The sequence below is a fragment of the Saccopteryx leptura genome, chromosome 1 (assembly GCF_036850995.1).
Source record: "Saccopteryx leptura isolate mSacLep1 chromosome 1, mSacLep1_pri_phased_curated, whole genome shotgun sequence".
Taxonomy (NCBI): Eukaryota; Metazoa; Chordata; class Mammalia; order Chiroptera; family Emballonuridae; genus Saccopteryx; species Saccopteryx leptura.
In genome coordinates this window covers 259977829-259990257 of record NC_089503.1, presented here as the reverse complement: position 1 = coordinate 259990257, position 12429 = coordinate 259977829, and the positions used below count along the sequence as shown (strand labels likewise).

At 52.6% G+C, this 12429-nt stretch overlaps 1 protein-coding gene across 4 annotated transcripts; it reads left to right on the top strand.

Moving 5' to 3' along the window:
* Positions 1 to 105: 105 nt before the first annotated feature.
* Positions 106 to 12103, top strand: LSM4 (LSM4 homolog, U6 small nuclear RNA and mRNA degradation associated). 4 transcript variants are annotated; one of them, XM_066349956.1, is made up of 6 exons: positions 185 to 226; positions 2226 to 2274; positions 4941 to 4982; positions 6788 to 6886; positions 9626 to 9809; positions 11682 to 12103. In XM_066349956.1, the coding sequence occupies exons 3-6, from the start codon at positions 4980 to 4982 to the stop codon at positions 11771 to 11773; spliced, it is 378 nt and encodes a 125-aa protein (XP_066206053.1). In that variant the 5' UTR covers positions 185 to 226; positions 2226 to 2274; positions 4941 to 4979; the 3' UTR covers positions 11774 to 12103. The 4 variants fall into 4 exon arrangements, with proteins under 4 accessions (XP_066206033.1, XP_066206053.1, XP_066206062.1 ...); XM_066349965.1 differs by lacking the exon at positions 185 to 226 and adding an exon at positions 227 to 243; XM_066349936.1 differs by lacking the exon at positions 2226 to 2274 and having other exon boundaries at positions 106 to 226.
* Positions 12104 to 12429: the final 326 nt, after the last annotated feature.

Sequence of the window (12429 nt, the reverse complement as noted above, 5' to 3'; positions counted from 1 at the left end):
CCTTATTCCTCCGGCAGCACGACTCGCCCCGCCCATTGTGCCTAGCAGGCCCCGCCCTACTACACGTGGATAGGGTGGCCTTCTCTTGAGCCCCATGCTGACTGGCTCAAGTTGCTGCCACTCCATTCAGCCTAGTGGCGGGCAGCGGGGCGACTACTAGTGGGTGCGTGAGCGGCGGCGGCGACGACGGAAGTGACCAGCCGGTCAGGTCCCTATCGATATCATGGTGAGGACAGGGCGATGGTGAGCTCTCGCCAGGAGGCGGGGTACACGGCCGCCAAGGCCCCTCGGGGCTGGCGCTGGGAAGGAGCGACACAGAGCGACCGTATAATCCGGGCCTCAAGTCCTGTTCCTCGGCCGAGGCGGGGAAACTGAGAACGGAGAATGGGGCTCGCCTAGGGTACTCAAGATGCATTGGTCTCGGGGAACTTAGGGCTGAACGACCGTGTAATCGTAGTATAGCGGCCTAGCCGCAGTCTTCCCATTTTGAAGACGGGAAAACCGGCCGGAGAGGAGGAGGACCGCCGAAGGGCCCGCTGAATGCAACAGAGTGAATTTGGCAGGGATGCGTGCCTGAGTGAATCCTATGTTATCTAACCTTATAATGGGAAGCGAGAGTGCCAGGGAGTAGAAGGCCCGTCTGAGTTATCAAATTAAACCAATTTGGGGGAATTTCAGGGCTTGCAAGGCTCTTAGAATGTTAGCAGCACAACTTACTGTGCATCTTCGTTTTCAGTGTCCAGGAGTGGACAAGGCATGACACACCCCCAGTTCCCTGTGGTCTTGGTGGCTGGAAGCAGGGAGCTGGGTGTGTATGTGGGGATGGCCCGTGACAGTTTCCTGAATTGGGAGCCTCAGGAACCCATTGGGTCTAGTCCTGGATTTGTCCAGACCTGAGAACCAGACCCCAATCTTTGTGAGAAAGCCCAGAAAAAGGAATCCTCTCTCCTCGAGCTTTTCTGACTCTCCCAATTCCAGATGGCCCAGTGACCCTCAGAACTGAGTGTCTGCCCCTGCTTCGTTTCACTTGACAGGTTCATATGTATCTTCCTCTTTCCCATGGAGTTTTTTTTTTTTTTTATATTCATTTTTAGAGAGGAGAGAGAGACAGAGAGAGGGGGGGGGAGGAGTTGGAAGCATCAACTCCCATATGTGCCTTGACCAGGCAAGCCCAGGGTTTTGAACCGGTGACCTCAGCATTTCCAGGTCGATGCTTTATCCACTGCGCCACCACAGGTCAGGCTCCCATGGAGTTTTAAGGGCTCCAGTATCCTCTCCTTTTTCTTTTCTCTGTCTCCAGCACAATTTGGGGACGAGGATGTAGTTGGCAAGCTCTGGCCACTGCTCCTCGTCATTGCAGCAGTGGAGGGCTGCCTGGATGCCACCTCTCCCTTGAGCCTCTCCTTATTTGTGCAGTGGGGTGAGCATTGCACCCACCCTAAGTGCCTCCCTGGGTAGTATGTGTATTTCCCTTGTATTTGTTCAGCAGATATTTACTGAGTCTCATGTGCGTGGCCCAGTGCTTGGCACTAGACAAAGTCCATACCTTCTGAGTTTTCCAGTCTAGCAGAAGGTGTGATGTTTCAAGTCTAGCCAGGGAGACAAGTAAACAAGATAATTAGAGACTGGCTACCTCTTATAATGGAAATAGCAGAGGGTGCCCCAGGTGGAAACCTCATTTCCTAAATGGGGTTATTATGAGGGCCTGGCATGACATATGATCAGCAGCCGGCCTGGGGAAGGGCACCCCAGGCAGAGGGAACTGCAGAAACAGAGGTTGAGCAGTAGGAACCTGCATGGTGTGTGAGGAGCAGAGTGGGCCAGTTCGTCGGAGCCTTGTCAGGTCTGGCCTTGTGGCATGCCTGGGAAGTGGTTGTTAGGGAAGTCAGGGGGAGGGCTGGGAGCAGGTGCTGGTCCCCTCTGTGTTTCAGATGTCCTCTTAGCTGCTTTGTGGATAGGGCACTACCAGCGACAATCACAGAAGCTATGGATCCTCCAGAACTGTATTTTTAGAGGCTGGGACGAGGTGGTGACCTGAGAAAGCCCATCACCAGCATAGGGGTTGTGTATGACATAAAAAGACATCTGTAGGACCCCTGTTGACAGGCATCAGTCTACTTTCACTGGGTTTACTAGGACCTTGCTCTGTGTCCCTCGGCAGTTCTCTCCTCTGGCCCTCCCTCCACCTCTTGACAACTGAGTCCATTTTCATTCTCACATTCCAGGGCTGGCCTACCCCTGCCCCATCTCCAGTGCTGTGGGAGGAGGACCCAGGTATCTCATCACCTTGGTTCACATTCCCACTGCCAAGGAAAACCTGCAGCTTCTCCATAGTAAAAGGTGATCTGGGTGCATGGCCCCAAGTATGGATCTGAACCTCCTGTTTCTCCTTCACAGCCTGGGTGCAGTGTCACACAGATGGTGCAGATGCACCAAAATGAGAGGGCAGGAGCTGCGGGTTGGCCACATCAGTCCCCAACGTGCCTGTCCTTGGAGCAACTGCCCCTTTTCCACGTGGCCTGTCTCTTCTTATCTTGCCCGTCCAGGAAGCCAGTACAGGAAGTGGGCTTGGGCCTGGCTTCCTGTTGTCGCTGGACCTCCCCTGGCGACTCCCCTGGCTTGTGGAATATGGATCTTTTCCCCTCCCACCCAAGCCCTTTCATGGGAAGCCACCTTGTGGGGGTAGAAGGCCATTTCCGGCCTGCACAGTTCCACCACTTTGTGGGGGTAGAAGGCCATTTCCGGCCTTCCAGTTCCACCACCTAGAGAAACAGCTGCCTCATATTGTATCAGTAGTGTGAGGCCAGGGCAGGATGAAGCAAAGCCTTGTTCCTCACCGAGACAGTTTTTCATCTGCGGAGCCCTGAGGTCAGAACTTTCATCTAGCCATACTGAATGACCTGCCGTTGGACCCTGGACCCAAGCACTGCTACCTGAGTCACCCTTCTGGAGAGTCAAAGGTGGCTCCAGTGTATGGGTCCTGATTTGTGTCACCAAAATGAAAACTGATTCTTTTTCCAGTTACATATTTGTTATTTTTAAACATTAAATTTTTATTTATTGATTGATTTTATAGAGAGAGGAAAGGAGAGAGAAGCATTGATTTGTTGTTCCACCTACTCGTGCATTCATTGGTTAAGTCTTGTATATGCCCTGACGAGGAATCGAACCCACAACCTCTGCATACGGGGTCGACTCTCCAGCCAACTAAGCTATGCTCCTAGGGCCCATGTTTGTTATTAGAAAGAAATTCAGTAATAATGGAAAAAAAAATCTTAAAAGTTAGGCCTGACCTGTGGTGGCGCAGTGGATAAAGCATCAACCTGGAATGCTGGGGTCGCAGGTTTGAAACCCTGGGCTTGCCTGGTCAGGGCACATATGGGAGTTGATGCTTCCTGCTCCTCCCACTTCTCTCTCTCCCCTTTCTAAAATCTTTAAAATATATTTATATATCTTAAAAGTTCACCTTATCTGGGTGAGCTTTAGAAGGTCCTGTCTTTTATCTACCATCTCTTGCAATAACCACAAACTTTTTCTGGAATGTTTTTTCCTTGAACCTGGAGAATTTCTGTCTTTGAAAACAGTTCAGATGTGGCCTCCTTAGATTAAGGTAGACTCGCCATTGTGTCTGGCCAAATCCCTCTTAGTCCGGTTGGGGCTGCCCTCCGGCTACAGACAGACAGGGTCAAGCCAGGCTCTGTCTCTTAACTCTAGTGCTGGGCAACATTCTTGGTCTGTAAGCCTCAGTATCCCCATCTGTAAATGGGTGACGATAACCTTATGAGATGCTGGAAATGAAAGACTTGGAACTGCATGTATCCATGTGGATGCATCTCAGTCATCAGTTGAGCAAAACACAGCAGTGGAGGGGCCTGTGTGCTGTGATGCTGTTGATAAGCACGGAGGGTTTAAGGAAAATGCACAGCGTGAGTTATAAAAAAAAAATACCGCCCTGGCCGGTTGGCTCAGCGGTAGAGCGTCGGCCTAGCGTGCGGAGGACCTGGGTTCGATTCCCGGCCAGGGCACACAGGAGAAGCGCCCATTTGCTTCTCCACCCCTCCGCTGTGCTTTCCTCTCTGTCTCTCTCTTCCCCTCCCGCAGCCAAGGCTCCATTGGAGCAACGATGGCCCGGGTGCTGGGGATGGCTCCTTGGCCTCTGCCTCAGGCGCTAGAGTGGCTCTGGTCGCAACATGGCGATGCCCGGGATGGGCAGAGCATCGCCCCCTGGTGGGCAGAGCCTCGCCCCTGGTGGGCGTGCCGGGTGGATCCCGGTCGGGCGGCGCGTGCGGGAGTCTGTCTGACTGTCTCTCCCTGTTTCCAGCTTCAGAAAAATGAAAAAAAAAAAAAAATATTCCAAGGCCCTGGCTGCTGGGCTCAGTTTGGTTAAGAGCATTGTCCTAAAACGACAAGGTTGCAGGTTCAATCCCTGGTCAGAGCACACACAGGAAGCAACTTATAAATGCGTGACTGAGTGGAACAACAGATGAATGCCTGCCTCCTTACCACCCCCCTCCCCCAATCTCTACCAAAAAAAAAAAAAAATTAAGTCCTGGCTGGATAGCTTGGTTTGTTGGAACGTCATCCCAGAGCGTGAAGGTTGCTGGTTCAATTCCCCAGTCAGGGCACATACAGGAGCAGTTCAATGTTCCTGGCTTTCTCTCCCTGCCTCGCTCAAGAAAACCAAAATAATAAATAAATTCCAAGGTCAGCACTGGGACCAGGTGGCAGCTGCCTCTGAGAAGACAGATGGGGCTTGAGACACTTTCTTAACCTGGGAGGCAGATGTGTGTCCTGGGGTTGTGCAGAATAAGGTGAATGCCTCTTAGGGGGTTAGACGTGCACTCCTGTACTCCTGGTGCTCTCATGGGATCCTGCCTAGAGGCGTGGGGCTCCCAGGAGCTGATTAACACACAAATCTTGTGCCTTTGATTGCCTTTCAGCTCCCACTGTCACTGCTTAAGACGGCTCAGAATCACCCCATGGTGAGTATGTGCCATCTGGGATGGCAGGGTTCAGTAGCGACCAGCCTCAGCACAGGGACAGGAACACTGGATGAAGGGTGAGGTGCCTCCAGCCAAACCTGCTTCCCTCCCTGTCCACCAAACAGCAGCTTTTTCTCTTCCCTCCCACACAGGTCAGGACCAGAGTCATTTCTCCTGCTTGTAAAAGCAATATATGCTTATTAAAAATGTCAAACATGTTTTAAAAGTTTTTGAAACACGAGAGACACTTCGAGTAGAAGCTCCCTGAATTCATTTTCTGGCAACTTAACAAATTATGTGATATTGTGTGTATATGTAAATGTTATTTTTTACACAATTATTTCAAACATAGATGGGATCACATGATGCGCATTATTTTCAATCTATTTTCTTTATTTTTCTTCTTCTTTTCCAAGTGAGAGGAAGAGAGATAGACAAACTCATGCATGCTCCCCTACTGGGACCCACCAAGCAACCCCTATTTGGGGCCATGTTCGCAACTGAGCTATTTTTTAGCGCCTGAGGTGGAGGGTCCACGGAGTCATCCTCAGTGCCTGGGACTGATGCGCTTGAACAATCAAGCAAGCAATGGCTGTGGGGAGGGATGGAGAAGCAGATGGTCGCTTCTCCTGTGTACCCTGACTGGGAATTGAATCCTGGATGTCCACATGCTGGGCTGATTCTCTACCTGAGCCAACTGGCCAGGGCCTGTTTTATTTCTTTTTATTCAGTATAATTCAAATACAATACAGCTCAACCTTTTAAAGTGAACAATGCAGTGGCCTTTAGTACATTTACAATGTTATGCAGCCATCACCTCTATTAGGGTCCAGAATATTTCATCACCCAAAAGGAGACCCTGTCCCCATTAGCAGTCACTCCCCATCCCTTTCACCCAGTCCTTGGCAACCGCCAATCTGTTTCGTGTCTCTGGATTTGCCTGTTCTAGACACTTCATACAAATGGGATCATACATGTGGTCTGTGTGTGTCTGGCTTCTTACACTCAGCATGTTTTTAGGGTTCATCCATGTTGTAGCGTGTGTCAGTGCTTCACTTTTTTTTTTTTTTAACAGAAACAGAGAGGGATAGACAGGGACAGACGGACAGGAACGGAGAGAGATGAGAAGCATCAATGATCAGTTTTTCGTTCCGACACCTTAGTTGTTCATTGATTACTTTCTCATATGTGCCTTGACCACGGGCCTTCAGCAGACCTAGTAATCCCTTGCTCAAGTCAGCGACCTTGGGTCCAAGCTGGTGAGCTTTGCTCAAAGCAGATGAGCTCACGCTCAAGCTGGCGACCTCGGGGTCTCAAACCTGGGTTCTCTGCATCCCAGTCCGACGCTCTATTCACTGCGCCACCGCCTGGTCAGGTGCTTCACTCCTTTTAATGCCTGAATTATATTCCACTGTGGATGACCGCAATGTGTTTATCCGTTCACGAGTTGATGGACATTTTGGTTGTTTCTACCTTTTGGCTATTTGTAGATGTTGGCTGCTGTGAATGTTTGTGTATGCATTTTCACGTGGATATATTGTTTGTTTGGGTCTCCCCACCACTACCACTACCAAAAAAAAAAAAGATTTACTCATAGAAAATCTGTTATGCCCAGCACAGTCTACAAAGCAAGCAGAACATGTACCTGTACAATTTGGCCTCTCTGGGCATGGGCACTGCATGTTGTCGACCCCAGGTCCTGGGAGGAGCTGAGGACACATCTGTATGAGGTCAGGGCTGCTCTTAGTGGTAGAGCTGCACCTCCCTTGGGGCCTATGGCTGACTTGGAGTCCATTTCTTTCCAGTTGGTGGAGCTTAAAAATGGGGAGACATACAATGGGCACCTGGTAAGCTGTGACAACTGGATGAACATCAACCTGCGCGAGGTGATCTGCACGTCCAGGGTGAGTGCCTTGAGCTCCAGTCTGTGGTGACACTGAGGGCCATTGAGTGTGGTAGGCAGGCATGGGGAGTAGGGGCAGTGTGCCAGGAGTACTCTCTTGTACTAGAGGCTTACAGAACCTCAGCATTCAGGCTTCTAAATGGGGTGAAGGCTCTTCCTTGTACCTTTTGTAAGGAGTAGTGGGGCTTACTTAGCCTACCACAAGTCATTCTGTGGTGGAGTGGTTTAAGGGAGGGGTGTGGCCTAAGGGATTAGGCTGGGTATAGAGCAACATTGCTAAGGGACAGGGCTCCAAGTCCCCCTGTGCCCTGGACTTTGAAACTGTGAGGACTTTGTACCTGTGGGTGGGGATATTTGCCCAGCAGATACTGAGCTGCTAAACCCCCCCCCCCCCCCGCGTCCACCCCTTACCAGGAAGGACTAAGACCTGAGGGAGCGCATCTGGCTACACGTCCCTGCTGTACTGGTTGGGGTTGGCTTCTAGGGCAGGCTGACCCAACCCTACTGTCAGCCTTGGCTGCTATTGGCTGCGGGCCATGGGGTATCCAGGTCACCAGGGGACGAGGATGGCCCTATGGCCCCATGGACCAGGAGACTTGTTTACTTCCCCAGGCCTGAAACCAGGAAATGCAGGGCTAGAACCTGAGGCACCAGGGCAGAGGGGTCCCTGGGGTCACAGATTAGGATGACCCCAGAGCCATGAGGACAAGGACAGTGGTGGAGGCTGGGCTTCTTCTCACTAATGTGCATGAACTCTCCCTGCCTGGATTCCAGTCTTAGTCCCCTTCTGGCCAGTGACAGTCCCTAGGTTATAAAAGAAGCTGTTGGGGGGTCCCAGCCAAGGGGGATCCCACAAGCCACTTGAGCTTGTGGGCAGCGTGCCTCTAGGGTTTGCCACGCCAGAGTATAACACAGCATAAGGCCCCTGGTCCATCCTTCTAGACAGGTCACACCCCAACAGGCAGCCTGGTGGGCCTGACCCCTTCCCTCACCTCCACAGCACCATGACCTGCTTCTTGTAATGGTACATTGTGGAGTTTCCACACCAGCCTACCAGAAGCTCTCTCCTGGTCTTGCCACATGCCAGGCAACAGTGTCTGGGCAGCTCCATTGTGTAGTGCATAGCCTGCATCCATATGTCCTTTTGCACATGTGCAACCTAGAACCAAGCACCATGTTTGGGGCAAAGATGGTCCAGTCTCCAGAGTCATCTAAGCCTAGAAATGTGACTCTCCTGGAAAGGTGTCTCTGTGACCAGGTGGTTGTGGGGAGGAGAGGTTGGGGTGAGGTTCAAAATCCCTTGGGCACTGGGTGGTGGAGTTCAGAGACTCCAGGGGCGAAGATCCCAGGGGAAGCCCCAGTTGCGAGGCGCTAAGCTCCTACCATGGAAAGCAGAGTGAGCCCTGGTTCCCATAGGGAGCTCACTGGGCCCAGCCTGTCCTTGGCTGAGGGAAAGCCAAGGAAGGAGCAGCCAGCCCCAGCCTCAAGCTTCCACAGAATCCTTCTGTTTCTGTCTGGCTATACTTTGCATCTCCACAGACTTGGCCCCTTGCCCACTCTTTCTGGGAAAGGAATGTGCAGGGCCTTGTGGGGTTCCTATGTAATATGGGAGCTGTGTATGTTCCTGGGAAGAGTCAGCCCTTGAAAGTTCCATCTGACCTGCTGAGTGCTGCTGGGCCAGATCAGTCTTCTGGCGAGTGTCATGTGGGAGGACTGGGGATTTCAGGGAGGCTGGGAGCAAGCCCGGTCAAGGACCAGAGTTAGCCAGACAAGAAAAGGTGGAAACAGCGTGTGTAAAATGCTAGGGGCCAGAAGCCTTCCTTGTGTGTTTCAGAAAGTTCCATCTGGAAGATGTGTTAAGTGCTGAGAAAAGGGATTCAGGGTGGGGCTGGATCTTGGGCCCTTGAGCCACACTGAGTTTGGACCTGGTCCTTGGGCCAAGGGGGCCCTGATTGGGGTCTAAGCAGGGAGAGGTCTTGGTCTGATTTCTAAGAGTGTGGGGGGAGGAGAAGGTTACTCAGGCCTCTGGCTCTGGGCAACAGGGGTAGGGCTGGGAAACGAACCTGATGGAAGAGGCCTGGGACTGCTGTCCATGGGCAGCAGGAGGAGACGTCAGGGGAAGGTGTTATGCTGGTCCTCGGGTATGGGGTGGGGGACTCTAGAATTACAGGGTTTTGACTTTGTGAGCTCCCTCATCTCTCTAGCCTCAGTTAGCTCTTCTAAAAACTGACATCTTAGGAGCCGGCCCTGGTGAGCAGCAGACCTGCCTCCCTACCCCACTCCAGGCCCTCTTCACCTGTCACGCAGGGTCTCCATCCTGCTGCCTTGTGTCCCACACCAAGCCCAGACCCTGCTAGGAAACAGTTGGATGAATGAATGAGTCAAGGCACATAGAAAAGGTTCTAGAAAATGGGTTCTAGAAGCCTGGAGCAGGAGCAGACAGGAACTGGGCTACGATAGCACCTTGTACGTGGGATAGCCCCCCACCCTGGACTTTGGGCTGCAGGTAACAAACCCCAACCTATCCTCGAGGACAGGCTGAGGCCATGGAGACCGGCTCCCATGTAGTCCTGCCCCTCCTCATGTGCCCAGGGTGCTAAGGGTCTGTCGAGACCCCAACTGTGAACTTGGCAGCCTATAGGTATGATGCCAGGTGCAGGTGGCTTGGGACCACCCAGCTGTCTGTACCCACTCTACAGGAACCCCCATGGATCTGAGACCTGGCTTCCCTCTTGTGCAGGATGGTGACAAGTTCTGGCGGATGCCTGAGTGCTACATCCGTGGCAGCACCATCAAGTACCTACGCATCCCCGACGAGATCATCGACATGGTCAAGGAAGAAGTGGTCGCCAAGGGTCGTGGCCGTGGTGGCCTGCAGCAGCAGAAGCAGCAGAAAGGCCGTGGCATGGGGGGTGCTGGGCGAGGTAGGCCCTACACACACACACACACACACACACACACACACACACACACACACACGGGTGGCTGGAGCACATAACATCTGTTTCGGCCCAGTGTTGACGTTCTTGGCTGGTGCTCTCACAGTATAGCAGGCCTGGCTCTGAGCCTCTGCCCCCAACATAGCCAGGGGGCTATGACTCACAGGCTCTTCTGTGGAGCAGCTGCTGCTGCTGCTGAGTGTCACCTGCCCCCGCCCCCAAACCCAGCCCAGAATCCTAGCTGAGGCCTTGGTGCTCTCTGAGCACCAGGTCCTGCCCAGCGGATTGATCTGGGGCCCACACAGACCTGGGCCTGGAGCACTTGTCTCCATACCTGCCTGTATCTAGGCATGACTTGGCACTTCCCTAAGCCTCAGTTTCCCCTCTGTAGAGAGAGTCTGGTGGTGCCCACCTCATCAGGCCGCAGGCAAGGGCCTCAACTTAAGGGCCTGGCACAGGACCCTTCCCTGACGTGACTTCTTGATATAAAGCCAATGTCACACTCTTTTTTTTTTGTATTTTTCTGAAGTGAGAAGCGGGGAGGCAGAGAGACAGACTCCCACATACACCCAACTGGGATCCACTCAGCATGCCCACCAGGGGCGATGCTCTGCCCATCTAGGGCATGGCTCCATTGTGACTGGAGCCATTCTAGTGCCTGAGGTGGAGGCCATAGAGCCGTCCTCAGCGCCCGGGCCAACTTTGCTCCAGTGGAGCCTTGGCTGTGGAGGGGAAGAGAGAGATAGAGAGGAAGGAGAGGGGGAAGGGTGGAGAAGCAGATGGGCGCTTTTGTGTGCCCTGGCCAGAAATCTAACCCGTGACTTCCACACGCTGGGCTGACACCCCACCGCTGAGCCAACAAGCCAGGGCTGGTCACACCTTTCTGATAGACTTCTCCTCACTGTCTCGAGATGACAACTCTGGCATAAAATTTGACAACTCTGGCATAGAATTAAATTTGTATAGTCAGCCGGGGCCCAAGCTCAGAGGTCATCTGTAAACCCTACCTCCCTGATTAGGCTCCTGTTCTGGGAGTGGCCTGGCTTTGTCTCTTCTGTCTGTGGAGGCCTCCTGAATGCCAGACCTGGAGCCAGCCCTGAGCCAGGCTCAGGAGTTAGGAGTGAGCCACAGGGAAGAGGGTGGGAAGGCACTCCAGGTGGAGGGTTAGCAGGGACTGGGAGTTAGTGAGGCCCTAGGGTCTCAGAGTGTCTCATACCTGAGGCCAGACTCTTCACCCTAGGGGCCACTACTGCTGACTAGGCTGCTGGGAGGGTGAGGGGAATGGCCTGCTCAGGCCTGTCTGGAAAAAGGCCCCAGTGACTTCAGCAGCAGGTGGAAATCTCACAGAAGCCCCCTTGGCAGAGCTGGTCTTAACTCATGAGAAGTGAGTTGGGGCAACCCACAGAGCAGTGTTAGTGTGAGGGAGGTCCTGCATCCTCAGTGCAGACCTCAGCCACAGATTTGGGGCTCTCTGTCTCATCCCTGGCCAGAGTCCCACCCCTGGTTCCTGCTCTCCACTCATGGAAGCCCTGGCTTTGTTCTTCCAATGACCTCCCCCTATCCCAGCCCAACCCTCACCCCAGCCCTGGGACCTCTATCCCAGGAAGCCTGACTCAAGCCCCAGTGTGACTTGTGGCTCACCTCTGTCCTCCCTTGTATTCTCTGTTCCCTGGGAGGTTTGGTATTCTCCTTTGTCACACTGAAAACATTCTTGAGCACCATCCATGATCAGCTCTGGTCAGACACCACCCCACATTTTCATCCTGCTCTTCTCACTTTACAGAGGACACTGAGGCTCAGAGGGGTTAGAATGCCCTGGAGCCTGGCACCCCTGAAGCCCCCACTTTTGTCTTGCAGGTGTGTTTGGCGGCCGGGGCCGAGGCGGGATCCCAGGAACCGGCAGAGGTCAACCAGAAAAGAAGCCAGGCAGGCAGGCGAGCAAACAGTGAGCTGACCCTGCATCCCCCAGAGACTTGAGTCCCACAGCAGGCAGGCTGCATGTCTGCTCCAGTCCATGAGTCTGTCTGGAACAGAAACAAGAGGCAGGTGTTGGGGAAGACCCCCCCACACACACACACCTGTGCATTTTGTGATCTTCCTCTTTAGGTAAAGTTCTTTGTATTTAAGCCAGCATGTCTACAGTTGGAAATGTTATTTGGTGTTTTTGATTTCATGAAGTTGCAGCCAACTTATTCCTGGAAGGTTCTGTTTACTAACATATCTTTAGTGCCCTCGCCCCTGTGTTAAGGGGGGCATTTAATAAACAGTTTTCTTTTGTATCTCTTGTTGGATCCCTGTGTGGCAAATAGTCAAGACGTTTTCATTTTGAGCTCTTTGCACTGCAATGGACAGTCCAGGGAGTTTTCCTGAAACAGCCCTGAAGTTGTCTTTTCAAAACAAATACGAATAGACATGTGCCTCAGAAGCTATTATAGGGACATGGTTGGACCCTGTCCCTCTGCCTCCTTTTTCCCTCTTTGTGTTACAAAAATAAAAACAAAACACAACTGCAAACTGCAAATCTGAAATTCCTTTTGAACCGCTGGACACATCTAGGATGTGGTATCCTGGGGAAGTCACAGCCCTGTAAAGAAGTTTCTTTTCG

Bases quoted from the DNA above. Each gene is read 5' to 3' on its own strand.
- LSM4 (XM_066349936.1), top strand. The intron at 4,983-6,787 runs GTGAGTATGTGC...ATTTCTTTCCAG, and splicing joins CGGCTCAGAATCACCCCATG to TTGGTGGAGCTTAAAAATGG. The intron at 9,810-11,681 runs GTAGGCCCTACA...TTTGTCTTGCAG, and splicing joins CATGGGGGGTGCTGGGCGAG to GTGTGTTTGGCGGCCGGGGC.